Source organism: Seriola dumerili, unplaced genomic scaffold, assembly GCF_002260705.1.
Source record: "Seriola dumerili isolate Sdu_G_001 unplaced genomic scaffold, Sdu_1.0 BDQW01000266.1, whole genome shotgun sequence".
In the NCBI taxonomy this organism is placed as follows: domain Eukaryota; kingdom Metazoa; phylum Chordata; class Actinopteri; order Carangiformes; family Carangidae; genus Seriola; species Seriola dumerili.
In genome coordinates this window covers 720,242-739,680 of record NW_019174521.1, presented here as the reverse complement: position 1 = coordinate 739,680, position 19,439 = coordinate 720,242, and the positions used below count along the sequence as shown (strand labels likewise).

Below are 19,439 nucleotides of genomic sequence, written 5' to 3'. Positions count from 1 at the left end.
CAGTAGATGCAAACAAAGTCAAAAACAAAATATTTCAAGGATGTTTTCCTAAGCACGGGATCAGAAACTTAACCATTATCTTACAATCCATCTTTTTTATTTAAACCCAGAACCTCCATCTTTTGTGGAAACGCCTGAGGCGAAGGAAACATTGCCTGGCGAAAAAGTGTCTTTCTCAGCTAAAGTGAGAGGCAGTGCCCCCCTGAAAGTGAAATGGTTCAGGGGAGCCAAAGAAATGCAGCACGGAAGAGGCTGCGAGATCGCCCTGAAGGACGATGTCGCCACTTTAGTGCTTAACAGAGTTGAACAGTCCCACGCTGGCGAGTACACCTGCCAGATCATTAATGATGCAGGGAAGGAAAGCTGCCCAGTTCACCTGTTTGTAAAAGGTTTGTTCAGGGATAGTTGATCTTTTTTAACCATCTGTGCACTTCTACAAACGAATTTTATGTAACTGATCATGGACATACCTCTCTCAGAACCAGTCCACTTTGTGAAGAAGCTGAGGAACATTTCCTCTGAAAAGGGCAAGCCTCTAAGGCTTGAGGTCACATTTGCTGGAACTCCCAGGGTAAATGTGTCCTGGAAGAAGGATGGAAAACTCCTCCAGGCTTCATATCAGTACAATGTGATCACCACTGACGCCTCCTGTATCCTGGAGGTTCTTAACTCTGACAGGATGGAGGCAGCCGGAAGATACTCTTGCGAAGTAGACAACAGAGTTGGAAGTGACAGATGCGAAGCACAAGTGTCAATTCTAGGTAAAATTATTAAAGTGCATGCGATTCATGACCATTCATTTATTAAGTAATTCACTCATTCATTCTTTCACTTGTTCATCCAAAACTCAACATCTGTATTCATACTAAACCACCATCATCATCTTTCACTTTAGAACGACCATACTTTGTTGAAACGATGGAGCCAGTGGAGCTAACTGTTGGTGAGCCAGTTACCCTGAAATGCCGTATTGCGGGAACTCCTGACATCTCTGTAGCTTGGTTCAAAGCTGATGGAAAAGTGCACAAGTCCAACACTTGCTCAATGGACTTTACAAACGGTGTTGCCACTTTACAGCTGATCAAAACAACCAAGTTTGATCACGGAGAATATATCTGCAGGGCTGAGAACCGGATTGGTTCAGCATCCACCAGCTGTAATGTGACAGTGAAAGGTGATGTTCGTTTTCCGTCCTCCTTTATGTTGTCCTATGTTAATGAATCGTTCTTGTTCAATGAAAATGTATCAGTCAACAGGCAACAGTAGATCAGCATGTTATTTCTGTCTCTCTTTGAAAGCAGTGACTCATACTCTTTTAATTATTCAAAAATTACCCTAAAAATCCCTTCAGGTGCTAATGTAGTTAATACTAATGTAACTCTCACTTCATAGTCCATCAGTAACATTACATCCATGATAGCAAAATTAACTTTGACGTAGAGGCATAGAAATGCATGGCAACATAACAGTGGGCACATTTCTAACACCAGCATTGCTTCTCTCAGAACCTGTGCGTTTTATCAAGAAGCTGGAGGAAAATACTTTCATAGTTGGTCAGCCACTGAAATTAGTCTGTACATACGCCGGAAGCCAGAGGGTCTATGTCACCTGGAAGAAGGACGACAAGCTGATTTGGGCCTCTTATCAGTACAATGTTAGAACTACTGATTCAACCTGCATTCTGGAGGTCCTCAACAGCGACAAGCCTGAGGCAGCTGGAAAGTACACTTGCGAAATTTCCAATGGAGTTGGAACTGACATCTGCCACGCTTGTATCAGCCTAGGTAAAGTCACCAGCTCTTAAAACACCATCTGATTTCAATTCATCAACTAACTGTGTCAATAACAGGCCCTCTGCTTTTGCTCATTAGCCACAGTAGTGTGTGGTGGTAAATTATTATCTCACTTACTTGAGACTACCGCATGATCTCTATTACTTGCTTGCTAAATGCAACTAACCTGATCATTGCTTTTCTTAGAACCGGCTCGCTTTGTGCAAAAACTGGAAGACACGTATTTCAGACTCTGCGAACCTTTGACCCTCAAGTGCACCTACTCTGGTAGCCAAAGAGTGTGTGTGACCTGGAAGAAGGATGACAAACTAATCTGGGCATCATATAAGTACAACGTCAAGACCACCAATGACACCTGTATCCTGGAAGTTCTTAATAGTGACCGAGAGGAGGCTGTCGGAAGATACACCTGTGAAGTTTCTAATGCTGAAGGAACCGATACCTGCCATGCAAATGTTAAACTAGGTAAACCACCTGAGCAACATACCTCATCATTTCATTACAGGGATTCGAAATCACTCTAATCCTCTAAATTTCCATATGATATACGATATGATCATACAATTGGCTTGTTTTAAAGGCTTAACAGCACTGCTTACATTATCTAACACCACCATTGCTAACTCATTTCTTAGAACCTGTTCGCTTTGTGAGAAAACTGAGAAACACCTTCTATAAAATTGGCCACCCATTGACGCTGGAGTGCACATTCACCAGCAGCCAGAGGATTTATGTCAGCTGGATGAAGGATGGAAAACCCATCTGGGCGTCTTACAAATACAATGTCAAAACCACCAACTTCTCCACCACCCTGGAAGTTCTCAACAGCGACAGTCAGGAAGCCACTGGGAAATACTCATGCAAGATTTCCAATTCAGAGGGCACTGATATTTGCCATGCTGTGATAACGATAGGTAGAGCCACTAACAAACACACCTCATGAACAGCAATTTCAAAATGTCAAGAATCATAAACTGTAGCAAATCCCCTGCAGACTAATCCTTTTACATGCAAACATGCAACTAACATCACCATTGCCTCCTATAGAACCTGTACGCTTCCTAAAAAAGCTGGAAGACACCACTTTCAGACTCTGCCAGCCCCTGTCGCTGTACTGTGCTTACAGTGCCAGCCCCAGGGTCTATGTGAGCTGGAGAAAGGATGGCAAACCAATCTGGGCCTCCTACAAGTACAATGTAAAGACCACAGATAACTCCTGTGTTTTGGAGATCCTCAACAGTGACCGGCTAGATGCAGCAGGGAGATATTCCTGTGAAATTTCTAACTCTGAGAGCACTGCTGTCTGCCATGCACAGGTCAAACTAGGTAAAACATTAAATATGAAGGGTAATAGTGAGGGCTCATTGTTTTCGGTTTTTAATTTTTCAAACAAATTTATCAGTATTTGGTGTTTAAAATGATTAAAAACTGAAAATAATGAGTCTAATTTGTAGTTTTACTAGTCACAATTACAGTTTAGTTGACAGCTCTATTTCATGTAATCTGACAGGCGACTAACAACTAACATCATTGCCTCCTAGAACCTGTGCGCTTTGTGAAAAAGCTGGAAGATATGACCTTTAGGGTTGGCCAACCTCTGAGGCTTCAGGTCACATACACAGGCAGCCAGCATGTGTATGTGAGCTGGACTAAGGATGGCAAGCCAATCTGGGCTTCCTATAAGTACAACGTAGTGACTGCAGACAGCTCCTGTGTCTTGGAGGTTCTCAACAGTGACAGAGAAGAGGCTGCTGGGAGATATTCCTGTGAAATATCCAATGCTAGTAGCTCTGCTATCTGTCACGCTTATGTCAAACTAGGTAACTCCACCTAACATGCTCATTCACTGATTTCACTGAACAGGTCAGGTCACATGACTCGACTAACACCAGTGTTGCTTCTCTCAGAACCAGTGCGTTTCGTGAAAAAGCTACAAGACACATCATACTATCTGGGCAATCCATTGAGTCTGATGTGCACGTACACCGGCAGTCAGCAAGTACATGTGAGCTGGATGAAAGACAAGAAGCCGATCTGGGCTTCGTACAAATACAACATCAAGACGACCAAGTCCTCATGTGTTTTGGAAGTACTCAATAGTGACAGAGAAGAAGCTGCTGGGGTCTATTCTTGTCAAGTTTCTAACGCAGGAGGTTCTGCCATCTGTGATGCTTATGTCATTAGTAAAACCTCAAAGAAAGGTACAAGCATTCATCTCATTTATTAACACTGACCATTAAATCATTGCTAGTACATAGCTGTAGAAAGCTAAAGTTTCATCCTACTCCTGGATTAGTTTTTAGTGCCTCTTTTTTGGCCTTTCAGAAAAACTGAAAGGAGATACTGAGGTTTATGGTTCAGATTCTAAAGGACTGGGTTTATTCAAAATTAGATGGCACACAGTTCTTTTATACTACACTGGGTGTCCGCAGAGGAAGTGTCCGTGTGTTAATTTGAGAAAAGGTTGTACATTTCTATCCGAACCCAACCAAAGTCCCAGAGAGTAGTAACCGAACCCGAGCCCAATGCAGTTAGATTAAACCAAAGCACTGAGTTTGTGTTGCACAGTTGCTTTTACCAAGCTCATATCTTGCCTGTTTACCCTGATGACACTGTGGGCAACCTGCAAATGATTGTCAAAAGGACAAACCTGACCCAAACCCAAACAAGATTCTTTTTTTTTGGGTACAATTCATGGTTTTTGTCCTGTTCCCTGACAAATGTTTAAAACACTTATATAGTTGTCATGTTTTCAGAAAGACAATTGGAAGAAACTGTGTGATGGAGGCTAATGGAACTGCTCTGGGAGTTGGGTGGCACTTTGGCTGACTATATTCTAACATACTTCATATAATAATTCAGTCAATTATAATTAGGGATTCATGGTTGTATTGTAATTATAACATCTGCTCACTCAACATCGCTTTGCTTCTAACAACCATCACTGCTTCTCACAGAGCCCGCTTGCTTCATCAGGAAGCTGGAAAACACCACATTCAGAGTCGGTGAACCACTGACACTTAGAGTTGCATTCAGCGGTAGCCAAAGAGTGAATGTGAACTGGAAAAAAGACGGCAAACTGATCTGGGCCTCTTATCAGTACAATGTGCAGACCACAGACTGCAGCTGCGTTCTTGATGTCCTCAACAGTGACAGAGAAGAGGCTCGTGGAAGATACACTTGTGAAATTTCCAATGCTGAGGGCTCCGATATCTGCCATGCTTATGTCAAACTAGGTAACACTAACCAACAACACAGTGCTTCTAGTTCTCATCATTTACTTCATGCATGTGTTTGATTTTTCCTAAAGGTAACCACTAATGCTGCTTACATGGCCTTTCCACCACATGCAATGTTTCTAACCTTCATGTAGAGTTAAAGATTCCTTCATTCACATCGCTTCTCTTTCTGCCTATTAAATCATCCACGGACTCCTTTGGATACTGTGCGGTCACATAGTCTTTCATCCTCCGCGTGTAACGATCAGTAATTTCTATGACTGACTTCAACATTGCTTCTCTCAGAACCTGTACAATTTGTCAAGAAACTAGAGGACATCTGCCATGAGCTGGGTAAACCCTTGAGACTGGAGTGCACTTACACTGGCAGCCAGAGGGTCTACGTGACCTGGAAGAAAGACGGCAAACTAATCTGGGCTTCTTACCAGTACAATGTCAAAACCACCGACTCTTCGTGCATTCTGGACATCCTCAACAGCGACAGAGCTGCAGCCGCGGGGCAGTACACTTGCGAAATTTCCAATGCAGAAGGAACTGACACCTGTCATGCTCATGTAAAAATAGGTAACACACTAAAACATTCCCCTTCCATTTCAGCTCATTCCCCACATGTGGTTATAGTCACTAATGCTAACCTTAAGCGTAAATATCGTTTCCCTGGGTCCTGTGCTGGTTGGTTACAAGAAGGAAATGAAAAATCCTGGATTATGTTGTCAGTGTGTTCAGGGTGGGCTGGTCCTGTGTTTGCTATGTTTGGAGAAGAGAAGGATTTTGTGCTGCTCTGAGAGCACAGCTTCCATGCTGTTATGATTGGGTCGGATAGATATTGGCTTGCTTAAGAAAGGGATTCATTTGCAGGTAGAAGGATTTGTTAATAGGCTGGATACTCTGTATTGTTTTTTAGGTCATGTGGTGTGCCTCTTTGTTTTCCCTGATGCTATGGTTTAAGGCTAAGGCCCAGTGGCCTGGTGGATGATAGATTTGAATTTCGAACCATTTCACCTTATCACAACATGGTCTGATTTTCTTCACTTTCTCCCTCACTAACAGAGCGCAAAATCCCTCCAAACATCATCAAGAAGCCCTCCGAGTCCATGGTGGATTCAGTGGGTAAAACTGTGACAATGGAGGCTCGGGTGTCTGGATCCCAGCCCTTGAACATCATGTGGTACAAGGACAACAATGAAATCTCTGCTTCCAACAAATATGACATCAGCTTCAAGAACAACATTGCTGTGCTGTGTGTCAGAGACTCCACCACCTCTGACAGCGGGGTGTACACCTGTGAGGTCTCCAACGAAGCTGGAAGAGCTTCTTGTCCAGTTTCTCTCACTATTTCAGGTATTAATGTTGGTTTGTCTTCATTATATTTTGTTGTTTGTTCCTTTGAAAGTTAAATTACCTTCAGGTAAAAGTAATCACTCAAAAATCCAAACACCCAACCCAGCAACGTGTCCTCACAAGACAGGTGGTGCCAGAAGCTTTTCACCCTCACTTTTTAAAGCATTTTGTCCGGAAGGCAACAGTTTCATGTTGGTGAGGAAGTATAGACTAAACAAGTCAAGGTCCATTTGTTTTTGAGCAGAGGTTTTCGAGCTGGTTCAGAGCTAGATAACAGACCAAGAAATCTAACTGTCTTCAGACTCACTGGAGGCACAACGTAAACCAAGTATTTGTCGACCAAGATTGGTAGATTCAGATCCTGTTTCTTTTGAGTCTGTTTAGGGAAAGGCCTGTACTCCATCAAGTGTCCTGTACATCATGTTATTGTGTGAAAAGCATGTAGGCTTACCTTTGTCGGTCCTGCTTCTTTCCCCACCACATTTTCAGAAACTGGCCAGGCTCCAAAGTTTGACGTCCATCTGGAGCCGGCATCGGTCAACGAGGGGGAGAAGCTGAGCCTTAAATGCCACGTCAGCGGCTCTGCTCCTCTGACCATCCAGTGGATGAAGGACAGACGGGAGCTGAAGTCCAGTGGAAATACCAAAATCACCTTTGTTGGTGGGATGGCTTGCCTGGAGATCAGCTCAGTCTCAAAGACAGACGCAGGGGATTACCTCTGCAAGGCCAGCAACGCTATTGGCAGTGACTTCTGCAAGTCCAGGGTCACTGTGAGAGGTAACAAAATCAGTTTGTGTTATGAACAGTGACATTTCTTACATCATGTGTTTACTTGTTTATTCTCCATTCTCCAGTGTTTCCAGACTGGGCACTTCTACCCAGCTGGGATACTTTTCATTTGACTGGGGGGTAAAAATGGTTTTGGGTAGCTTGTGAAATATATAGATAGTTTTACCCAACAAAAGGCTTGGTTCTATGCCAATATGGCTGCCCTTTTCTCCTGCAATCGATTTTGAGGTTGTCACTGTACTAAGTTTAATAAGTTTGATTGCAATGGCTGATACAACGAACAAAACAAAATCACATTTAGGTTTATTAGAACAAGGCTTGAAAATACCTCTTTTTCCTTTTGAATTGACTTGGTCAAACCTCTTTTTCTATTCATTATGTAATAGACATGGTGGATGTCTTTTTTCATTATTGTCATCATGGATTCAGGGTCACCTAATTCTTCAGTCACAGGACATACTTATATACACATATGTTGCATTGACAAAAATGGACATGGGTGACTTTATTGGGCAGGTGTGAGGCTTGGATTGGGTTTCTTAGTTACATTCAAATGTGGCAACACTTCACTCTCCTCTATGATTTATTTTTCAGACAAAGGAACCAAGGCTGCACCTGCTGAGGCCGCCACCCCAGCTGCAGCTGCTCCGGTCAAAAGGCTTGACAACCTGTTCTTCATCGAGGAGCCCAAGAATGTTTCTGTCACAGAGAGTATGTAAACTGTTGGAATTTCTTTCTGGGCCTGAGGCCATTCGTCCTGAGGACAATGTGGAACTACATGTTTGCTTTATTTTTTGCAGAGTGCACCGCTACCTTCATTGCGAAGATCGGTGGCGACCCAATCCCCAGCGTAAAGTGGATGAAGGGCAAATGGAGGCAGATCACTCCCGGTGGTCGTATCTCTATTGAGCAGAAGGGCCAGAACGCCAAACTGGAGATCAGAGAGGTGACCAAGTCTGACTCTGGTAACTACAGATGTGTCGCCACCAACAAGCATGGAGAGATTGAGTGTAGCGCTGATATGGAGGTCACCAAGAAGGAAGAAGTGGAGGGTATCGGAGACATCAGGACCAGGCTGAAGAAGTAAGAGCTTTGGCACCAAGAGATGTTGATTGTGCTGTGCAATTGATTTTTTTAGTTTGAAGTCTTTGTGGACATCAGACATCACGTGTGGAGAGATCGACTGATCGTTGTCACAGAGTTTTGTCCTCTTGAATCTTTTTATGTTGGTTCTTTTGACAAGAACACACATCTCTGATTTTGTGTTTGATTTTTGTGCCAGGACTCCCTCCAAGCAGAAGAGCCCCAAGAAAGATGAAGAGGTCGATATTGTGTCGTTGCTGAGAGGTCATGACCCCAAAGACTATGAGAGGATACTGCGAGAACATGGAATCCACGACTACCGGGCCATCCTGCAGGCTGTTGAGTTCCTGAAGAGGGAGAAGGAGATGGAGACTGGAAAAGTGGTGAGAGAGAGAACACTTTAAGACTAAAATTCAGACTTAAAGTCAAGGTTCTGTTTAACAAAGAGCTTTTGACAGGCAGGACTGAGGCATATTTTGTCAGGAACTTGGAAACTATAACCATTTAAGGTTTTGGTTCTAGGTTCTGCCTTGTGCTTCTTCTGTGTGTTACAAATCTGAACATTTTAGATCTATGCCTTGTGGAGTGGAGCTGATATTGACCTCATTAACTGATGATCTCCACCCACAGAAGTGGATGATCAAAATGAATCACATTCAGTGTTACAGGATTTCAGTCCTGAAATGATTTGTTGATTCATTGTGAGAAAACTGTTGTTAAGGTTTCCTGTGGAAGAAAAGACAGAGTGAGAAACAGAGTGATGATACAGATCTATCCTCAACATTTCATCAGTTTTGCTGTAGTTGTTCACAGTTGTTTTTCCCGCTGCAGGAGGTGGAGCATGGTGGTCGGGTTGAAGAGGACGACATGGCCCGAGTCATCCAGCAGCTGGAGGGACGTGTCAGCACTGAGGTACAAAAAAAGTCAACCTTCACTTAAGTGCAGTGAAAGGATTCTTATCAGACTGTCACATTTACTGATGAAGTTAACGATGAAGCCACCAGAGTCGCAGGCACTGATGAAATAACTGAAACTGATTTTGAATCCTCAGCCAGTCTCAGTACTGGAGGACATCACCGACCAGACGACCACTGAGAACCAGAGCACTACCTTCGAGTGCCAGATCAGGATCAACTACCCAGAGATCACTCTGACCTGGTACAAGGGCACCCAGAAACTGGACAACAGCGACAAGTACGACATCAGCAGCGTGGGCGACCGCCACTCTCTGAAGATCAAGAACTGCCAGGTCAAAGATCAGGGCAACTACCGAGTGGTGTGTGGTCCTCACATCTCCAACGCCAAACTGACTGTCACAGGTAGGAGTCTGAACGTTTGAACTTTCTGTCTGTCTGTCTGTCTGTCTGTCTGTCTGTCTGTCTGTCTGTCTGTCTGTCTGTCTGTCTGTCTGTCTGTCTGTCTCTCTGGTTACAGAACAGGTGAGCAGTAAGACTCCAGACTAACAAAGCTCACACTGACCTCTTTGAACCTTCAGGGTTGTGATGCTGTCATTTTTGTATATTTCTGTTCTATGTGTTTCTCTCTGACAATATAAACACTTCAGACAGTCTTAATACATGAATAATAACATCCAATCAATAAAAATAATCAATGTTATAAAATTCTACCAATCAGATTAACTCTGATTATCTGGTTTTAGCTGACCAAATTCAGTTCACTAAATGCATCAGAAGCATCGAGGTCAATGAACGCCACTCTGCCACCTTCGAGTGTGAGTTGTCCTTCGACAATGCCACCGTCACTTGGTACAAAGACTCATGGGAGCTTAAAGAGAGCCCAAAATATAACTTCAGGACTGAGGGCCGGCGGCACTTTATGACCATCCGCAACGTAACGGCAGAGGATGAAGGTTTGTTAACAAACAGAAAACGTGAAACTAAAATCATTTCAGCTGCATTTTACTCTTTTTAATGGATCCAGGGACAGATAATGTTTTCTCCATGAATCTCAATATCATTGATTAGAAAAAAAAAGTACAGAACAATGGACAAAGAATTCAGTTAAATCATTATGAGACTGAGATGTTAAACTTTAGGGCTGCACAAAACATTTTATTATTCATGTAACTGAACATTTAGTTTGGGGCCTGTAGATAAGTTTTTAGGGTCTGTTGTAAAAATACATATAAGATACCAGTGGAATTTGCAAAAAAATATAGCAGAGACTGACAGAGCTGAGCTCTGAGAGGTCATAGCTTATTATCTGACTGTCACCTCCAGGTTCATTGAAGGTGCTCAGAATAAATAGAGACCTAGTTTAGACACACAGAGAGGACAACACTGAGCGAACAAGCTAACAAAGTTTCCCCAGTCTTCAGTAAAACTCCTCACTGAATGAAATGATGTAAAATCCTGAAAACAAAATGTCAGGGGGAAGTTACACTTTCAGGTGTGACTGGGGTTTTATCATGATCTTAATTCCAAAGTAGATTTTAAGTTGAATGTTAAATGGCAGTGTGTGATGTAATGTCTCCACCCCGTCAGGCGTTTACTCTGTGATCGCTCGTCTGGAGCCAATGGGAGAAGCTCGAAGCACAGCTGAGCTTTACCTCTCAGGCAAAGGTCTGTACATGTTATCAGACTGATGAAGTTAGCAGAGTTGATGTTAGTGCCTTTTACAGCAGCTATAATAACATGCTGTACCTTGTCCTTTCACAGAAATTGAGTTAGGAAGGGTTCCTCAGGGTGAGTATTTTTAAACAGCGAATGAAACACAGAAAATCAACGACAGTAAAACTGAACATTTCTCCACGACTGTAACTTAGTGTTCAGTTTGAAGCAGCGAGCAAAGAGATTTGAAGATTTGTAGTGTTTATTTACAAGTAGCAGTGAAATAGTGTCCTGAGATTCATGGTGACTGGGAGTGTACCTCACAATACAAAAGGACCTTGAAAATATATGAATAAAACTATATTATTATGATTTTATTTTGAAATGGAAGAAATGTTAAGTTTTGCCGTCAAACTACACAGTTTTTTAAAAATTTATCATTATTATTATTTTGGTTTATTTCGATGTTATTGAAGTTGTATTTATTGAAACCTTTAGATGTCCCAGACACGTCAATTCAAGTACCAGAGACAGAGTCTATGGTTGTTTACAGAGGTGAGTCTGGGATAGTTTTTAACAATCAAACTTTAACTCTTTAAATCCACATCGACTTGGCTTGTGTTATTTATAAATGTTTTTCTACCAAAAGATTCCACAGAAGTTTATCACTATGAAGAAAGAACAGAAGTGAGAGGTACAAACATTTCATGAATTATTAAATTCTGAAACGATGCTAACTCTCATCACTTCATTGTCACATTCTGCGTAACATTAAACAATGTCCCTCCATCTTAAAATATGACCATCATCATCATCATCGTATCATCATCATCATAATCATCTTCCATCTTTAACTCTCATCCTAAATAACTGTGTGATCATTTTGAACTCAGTGAATATTAATTCAACCATCATCCCTCCTAATAACTCAAATACCACCTCATCATATGAAGTGTGCTGTAATAATATCTCCACAATTTAACCTCAATAACAAGTCACATTCTGTCAATGAATTTCAAATTTAACTAAATGGGAACAAATGTACAGAAGAGGACACATGGAAAACATCAGGTTCATGTCTGAGATTAATCTCAAAATGTAGAAAGAAAGGTCAGAATACAAAGAGAAAATGAAGTCACAAATCTAAATTTTGAAATTAAAGTTCAAGGTAAAGATCCGAGTTCAGACCTTAATGTCATAACTTCTGGACTTTAAATGTAAAGCGAAATATATATATACTGGATGCATGGATATATTCCTAGATAAAAGTCAATTATATCAAATATAAAATCAATAATGTCTAAAAATAGACATTTAAATTTGAAATTTAAGTCTGAAACTTTAATCAGGTAATTCTCAAAATTTAAATGTATAAAGCTGAAATTCTCAGTTTGAGATCAAAGTCTGAATTCTGACTTTAATCTAAGTATAAAGTCAGAATGATGTCTTTTCTCCCAGAATTTAAATGATTGTTTCACATCATCCTCATCTGTACAAATGTAAACTCTGCAGTAATTAAATATTGGAAGGAGATTTCTCTGACAGCTGATTATCCTTTAATGGTCTGCTGTAGCTTTTGAAAGTCTGACAGTTGAAGAAGAGACGGTTTCTGTTCGGTACTCCTCTGTCACAGGTATCATCATTATTCTATTTTATAAAATAACTCATCAATATAAAGACTGACATCACACTGTCTGTCAAATCTTTTTATTGGTTTTGTCTTTTATATGTTATTTGTTTGTCATTTCTCATTGTCTTCATGTTTCTTCATTGGTTATTGTTTATTTGCAGTGAATCCATTTATCTTGTCCTTAATGACTCGGGATAATTAGAGACCTGGACGGTCCTTACATGTCAGAGTCAGGTTGTTTTTCTAAGTTCACTTTTCTCATTCACCAGAAGAGAAAAAACCAGTAGAAGAAATTGTTGAGAGGACTCATGTCGGGCTGATAGATGAAATCCCTAAAGGTATAAAAAGGCTTGTGGCTGTTCAGCAAAGCTTATGGCTGTAACTTAACAAAGCCGCTGATCTGCTAGCTGCCATGTTTGTCCGTCCACTTGGTACACACGTAAAAAGCTTCAAATGCCACCTGCTGCTTATAGAAGCTTTTCTTTTCCTGCAGCTGTAACTTCATGTTTCTACACTTTTGTCGTAGATGATCTTTTATTCTTTTCTGTCCCCTACTTCCATGTTTGTCCCTCTTGTTCATGTTTATGTTTCCTGTTCTTTACTCTTGTTTGCTTTGACTTACCTCTCCTACGCTCTTATTAATCCTCACTAGAGCTTTCTGTTCAGTAGACTACAGAGTAGAGCCTGGCATCACAGTTTTAATGTGAACTTTCTTGATCTTTAAGTCCCTGAGGTTCACAGGAGACCAGAGGAGAAACCCTCTGAGCCTGCAGCTCCACCTTCAGCTCCAGTCAAAGGTATCTACAAATACCTCTATTTGTTTTTACCACTTATTTAATTCCTTGTTATTTATGTTCCATGTGATTGTGTTCATTCACTTTGGACCTTTCTTGTTTAGTCCCATTGTTTGTTCCTTTCTTTGTTTACTTCTGTCTCTCTTAAGACCCAATAATAATAAAACATCTTGACATTTTCCGTGGTCAGAAAACTGAATTAATGATAATGTTTTAAAGTACCTGAAGTAAAGAAGCCACAGCCTGAGGCTCCTGCCACTGCTCCACCTCATAGGGAGGAACCTGCAGCCCCAAAAGGTAAAGTTTATGGCAGAGTAATATTTTGAAAAGTGATTGTATGTGTTTGTGTCTCACAGAGTCTTTATTGGCTCGCATTCTTAATTCTTAATATGAAACATACAAAACTATAATGAAAACCTTTTCAAATCACATCACGTATATTTTTCTTGGTATGGTGGATGTAAATTTTTTTAACTTGAAATTCTTACCATTTTTTAAAACACTTTATAATACAATATTCACATATTTCTTTACATTCTTAATTCTTGAAATGAAAACTTTTTTTACAATATTTATGAACAATATTTACATTCTTAATTAGATGTAGTACAACAAAACTTTTAGCGTAAGAAGAAGAATCTCATTTTATACTTTACTGGTAAAATCAGATCTTAATCTTACTACCTTTATAGATTTTAAAGTTTTTTAAATTTTTTATCATTAGATTGCAAATCCACAGATTTGAAAGGGTACAAATTTTACACATTGAATGACTGTAAAAAAAAAAAAAAAAAAAGTGTATGTCTTAAGATGAAACTGACCTTAAGATTTTCTCTTGAATGCTTTCTACAGCTTAATGTTGTCTAAAGTTCTTATCTGTTCTCAGCATTCTTACAATGCAAAAAGAGCATTATGCTCTTGCTGTCTGTCTGTTTTTTACGTTTGTGTTTTGTGTTATGTTTTCCTTCTTTTATCCCCTAAACTCTTAGAGCAGTGTTTGACTCTCTGTTGACTCTAATATTTCTCTGTTAACCTTGAAGAACCCTCAGTATACACCAAACCAGAACCTGAACCAGAGATAGTTCCCAGAGAGGTCACTCCTGAACCTTATCAACCCAAGCCAAAGATGGCAGAGCCAAAAATGGTTCCTCCTGAGCCTGAAGTGACACCTCATAAACCGGCAGCACCTGAGCCCAAAGTGACACCTCATAAACCGGCAGTACCTGAGCCCAAAGTGACACCTCAGAAACCGGCAGAACCTGAGCCCAAAGTGACACCTCAGAAACCGGCAGAACCTGAGCCCAAAGCGGCCAAAATTAAGCCTGAACCTGAAGCACCAAAGGTTGAAACTGTCAAGAAAGCACCAGAAGTTCCTAAACCGAGAGGTAAAGTAGTAAAGAGTGTTCAACTAGAAAGACATTGTGTTATACAATATGTCTTTCTTGTTGTTTTGACTCATCTTGCTATGATCTACATGTGTAACTGTTTATCACATTTGTGTAAATCTTGAATGTTCTAAGATGTTTGTTACTGCTAACCTCTTGATCTGGATCTTTCAAAATTAACATTGTCCGCACATCTTTTAGGATGTTTGAATACAGCTTTTTATATAACCCTTCTACACACTAACTCCAGAAATGTATGTCATAGCTTTAGAGCAATGATAGTGAAGTTCATGCTGTGTCTTCAAATTAACCTCAAAATAAGAGAATACAAATGGAAAACTTTTTTATGTTCTCCAAAGTACCAGCTGTAGCCAAACCAGAGGAAGCCATAGCTCAGCCTCCTGCTGCCAAGATTACTCCATCAAAGACTGAAGATATTTTGGTAAAAGGTGTGGGAACTCTTTAATGTCTTGTCATTGGTTTACTGTAATATGAATCAGTCTATGTTGTGTGTTTTATGTACTCTGATTATGTTTGTCTTTTTGGAATTTTTTTTTGTTTTTTGGCTCTAAGCACTCGTTAGAGTGGACTGTAATGTTGAAGCCTTAGCGGTTACTAGGTTACTGAACATGTATATATAATGTTCTTTAAAGTACCAGAACCATCAAAGCCAGAGGAACCTGTAGTTCAACCAACTGCAGCCAAGGTTACTCCTTCAGCACCGGAACGTCTTCCAACTAAAGGTATTAACAGTTGACCTTTATATTTTCAGTTGTTCTGCTTCATTTCCTGTCATGCTTTCTTTCACTCGTTAAGAGTGTGATCTTTGATTCCATGTTAGCCTTGGTCATTACCTAAAGGTTAAACAATACATAATGTTCTCTTAAGTGCAAGATGTACCCACACCAGCAGAACCTGTAGTTCAACCATCTGCACCAGAGGTTACTCCACCCAAGGCTGAGGCTGTTCCAACTAAAGGTACTGCAGCGATGCTCTTAATAGTTGCTTTGATGTACTGCTGTGTTTTATGTTTGTGTTGTTTCACATGTTATAAGTTTGTTTTATCAAGCACTGCTTTTAGAACTGCTTTTAAGTATCACATGGAGAGTAATCTTTATAATCTTAATCTTCAAGTATGCCAAGCACTCGTTAGAGTGTGACTTTCACTTTTGGGTTTTTCTTTCAAAATATACTGTAGTTAACAAGATCACCATCTTATAAATAAATGTTCTTCTAAGTTGTCTCAGAACCAAAGACACCTGAGCCTCCAAGAAAACCACATCTACTGACTGGTAAACCTGAGCCAGATGCACCAAGGTACATTCCTGAAACAAAACCAGAAGAACCAAAGAAGGTTCCTGAAGCCCAAAAGAAGATTCCAGCAGCACCAAAGAAGGTTCCAGAAGAACCAAAAAAGGTTGTGGAAGAAACAAAGAAGGTTCCAGAGGCACCAAAGAAGGTTCCAGAAACACCTAAGGTAGTTCCAGAAGAACCCAAAAAGGTTGTGGAAGAGATAAAGAGGGTTCCTGAAGCTCCAAAGAAAGTTCCAGAAACACCCAAAATAGTTCCAGAGGCACCAAAGAAGGTTCCAGAAGAACCAAAAAAGGTTGTGGAAGAAACAAAGAAGGTTCCAGAGGCACCAAAGAAGGTTCCAGAAGAACCCAAAAAGGTTGTGGAAGAGATAAAGAGGGTTCCTGAAGCTCCAAAGAAAGTTCCAGAAACATCCAAAATAGTTCCAGAGGCACCAAAGAAGGTTCCAGAAGAACCAAAAAAGGTTGTGGAAGAAACAAAGAAGGTTCCAGAAGAACCAAGAAAGGCTCCAGAGGCACACAAAATGGTTCCAGAAGAACCAACAGAACCAAAGAAACTGGCAAAGGTTCCAAAATTAGTAACAAAGGAACCAGTACCTCACCACAAAGAACCAACATCACCACCACAAGATTTGGAAACACCAAAACAAATTCTTCAGGCTACAAAGCCTCAGCAACAAGGTAGATATGTCTGTAAACATGACAAGCTGTAAACATCTTATTAACTAATCATTAACCATCTTTATCTTTTAACTCACTTTTTATATCTTTTAATCTGAGATACTGAGATAACCCATCTAATTCTTTTGTCCTCATGTCTGTACTGTCATGTTTGTTGACTGTTTTTTTGTTTTTCACATTATATCAATTATCAAAACAGTTAAACAGAGGGAGATACCACAGGAAACATCAGTACTAGCTAAACCAAAGCTGGAGGCGGGTACAACCAAGAAAGGTATGCTTCAACTTACAAATGTTTCTCAGGCACTTTTAGAAAGTCAGCACAATTGTAATTCAGTTTCTTGTAGCTTAACTAGGTGTGTTTAATTTGTCCCTCAAACCAGATAAGGTTATTCCTTCAGAAAAAGTAGAAGTCCACCCCAAGTTGAAAGACACTCCACAGCAAAGAGGTAGTGATTCATAAGACTTGAAATTTAGCTATTAAATGAGGATCACAGTAGAAAATATACCACAGTGAAATCTGTGTTCTTATGTCTTGATGTGTTTTGTTTTGTGTTGTTTTTCTCTTGGCCACTGCTCCATGGTGCAATTCTTCAATCTTGGGTGATATCTTAAAAATTATCCCAGTTCCTTTGAAGACTGATCTTAAAGAAACAATAGTGGTTGAAGACAGAAAGGAGTCAGTTGTGATAGAAGAAAGCTCTTTGAAAATGGACATAAGACAACAAATGGTTCTTGAAAAGGAAGAGCAAGTGGTTTCTACATGGTACAGTGAAGATAAGCAGGTTGAAGATGCTAAGCCAGTGGAGGACATTGAGCCAGCATACATAGAATATGAGGATAGAAAACCAGAAGATACCGAACTTTTCTGTGGAGAAGACTTTGCTCTTGAGGAGGAAGCTGTGGACCAGAGAGAAGAAATATCTTTGAGTTCTGTCCCTCCACCTCTAAAGAAAGTTGCCCCTTTTCCATCAAAAAGAGACATCACACCTCCATCTCAAATGATTCATCCTTCAAAGAAAGAAGTTTCTCCTCCTGCCACTGGAATCACATCCAAAGAAGAGGCTTACAAGAAAACTCTTTCAGAAAGCAAACAAACAATTTATACAGAACAGAGAGAAGTTACTGAATCATTTGTATTTGTACATCGTGAAGAACTTGAAGAAGCAGCTGTCTTTGCATTGGAGGATCTCGATAAACCTAAAATCAGTGTTACACCTAAAATAGCCACTGTTTCGAAGAAGTCTAGACCTAAGGATGTCACTCTTTTGAAGCCAGCAGAGGAAGTGGAAGAAGTTCCATCTGACAGATCCATGTCTCCACCTCATAGAGAAACTGTTTCACCTCCATCGGAACAAGACTTACCTGGAATTCTGACCACGATTCCTCCTAAGAAAGAAGCAATGCCACCCAAAAAGATGAAGTCTCCAAGGGAAGAAATCATGAAAACCTCCGAAGCTGCAGTAAAAATAAATCTTGAAGACAATGTACCTCTTCAGAAACCAACTGCTGTGCCAGAAGTACTATCCTCTGAAGAACTTGTCCAAGCAACAAGATCTCTTCCAGTTCCAGCTCAGATTCTTTCACCTGGGAAAGCAGTCTGTCTTGAGGAAGAAATTTCACCATTAGGGGAAACCGAATCAACAAAGACCTCTCCTGCACTTCCCAAAGCAGTTGTTGAGGACTTTCCCCCTGAAGAAGTGACCCTATCCAAGAAACCTATCCATAAAGACAGGGTTGCTCCAACTAAAAAATCTCAAGTTCCACCACAGAAAAAACTCTTCCCCCCTGAGCAAGAAACTCCACCACCCAAGAAACCTACTTCTTATACACCAAAAGGAATCACCCCTCACACTGATTCCTCTGAAGAAGCAAGAACCACTGCAACTAAACTTGCACCAACACGAGATGATGACAAGAAAGCAAAGAAGGGAACACAGGAGATTGATCAACAAACTCTTCAGAAAGGTATTCTTTCATACTTGAGGCTAATGATCGCCATAAGATCAACCCCTCTTAAGAGATTTAACATCTCACATTTACTGTACTCACACTTCTTCCAGTGTCATCTTCAGTAACAGCAAAAGATGGTACATTTTCCACTAATCGTCACAATCTTACATTGTGTCTGTTGATTGTCTTTGAAACATGTTTTTTATGTCGCTACTCTACAAGGTATGCCATGCACTAAGGAACCTCTCTTGGTCTACTAACATCTTTCGTTGTCGAGTTTTTGTTTTTCTTTCATCAGGTGACATTCTTTCACATCTTTATTTCTGTAATGTCTTCTGTTTGTTTGTACTGTTTGGAGTAACTCATGTCCAAATCATCTTTTGTCATTAATAAATCTTGATTGACCATGTTGTTGTCTTGGTCGTGATCTTGGCATCTTGTATTCCCAAAGTGTCTCCTCCAGAGGAGAAGAAACCATCTGTACCTACACCAAAGCCTTCGCCTCCTCCTCCTCCTTCTGCTCCTGCACAGAAAGTTGCTCCTCCTGCAGGTAGTCTGTTCAGTTTGTACGTCCCTTGTCTTTGCTGACTCATCAAGAGTCAGTCATATTGTTTTACTTTTTGCCCATTTGTTTTTTGGACTCTCTTTATTGTCTCACTTGAATTTAGATCTTCATGTTTTAACAGTGTTCCTCAGCATGTTTAGACCAAACATATTGTCTTCTTGGTCATGACCTTGGCATCTTGTATTCCCAAAGTATCTCCCCCAGAGGAGAAGAAGCCATCTGCACCAGTACCAAAGCCTGTACCTGCTCGTCCTGCTCCTGCAGAGAAAGTGGCTCCCCCTGCAGGTAGTTTCTTCACTTGGTTTT

At 40.5% G+C, this 19,439-nt stretch overlaps 1 protein-coding gene across 1 annotated transcript in view; it reads left to right on the top strand.

The window, feature by feature from the left end:
• ttn (titin) overlaps positions 1-19,439 on the top strand; it is a 173,814-nt gene that overhangs the window by 48,450 nt on the left and 105,925 nt on the right. The window contains 21 exon segments of the mRNA XM_022757173.1: positions 111-389; positions 480-761; positions 896-1,174; positions 1,506-1,784; positions 2,429-2,626; positions 2,841-3,119; positions 5,318-5,596; positions 6,083-6,373; positions 6,863-7,150; positions 7,757-7,873; positions 7,963-8,245; positions 8,445-8,628; positions 9,077-9,157; positions 9,297-9,564; positions 9,680-9,684; positions 9,881-10,115; positions 10,750-10,827; positions 10,924-10,950; positions 11,314-11,370; positions 14,280-14,624; positions 15,872-16,500. Of these exon segments, the coding sequence (XP_022612894.1) occupies positions 111-389; positions 480-761; positions 896-1,174; positions 1,506-1,784; positions 2,429-2,626; positions 2,841-3,119; positions 5,318-5,596; positions 6,083-6,373; positions 6,863-7,150; positions 7,757-7,873; positions 7,963-8,245; positions 8,445-8,628; positions 9,077-9,157; positions 9,297-9,564; positions 9,680-9,684; positions 9,881-10,115; positions 10,750-10,827; positions 10,924-10,950; positions 11,314-11,370; positions 14,280-14,624; positions 15,872-16,500 (4,763 nt within the window).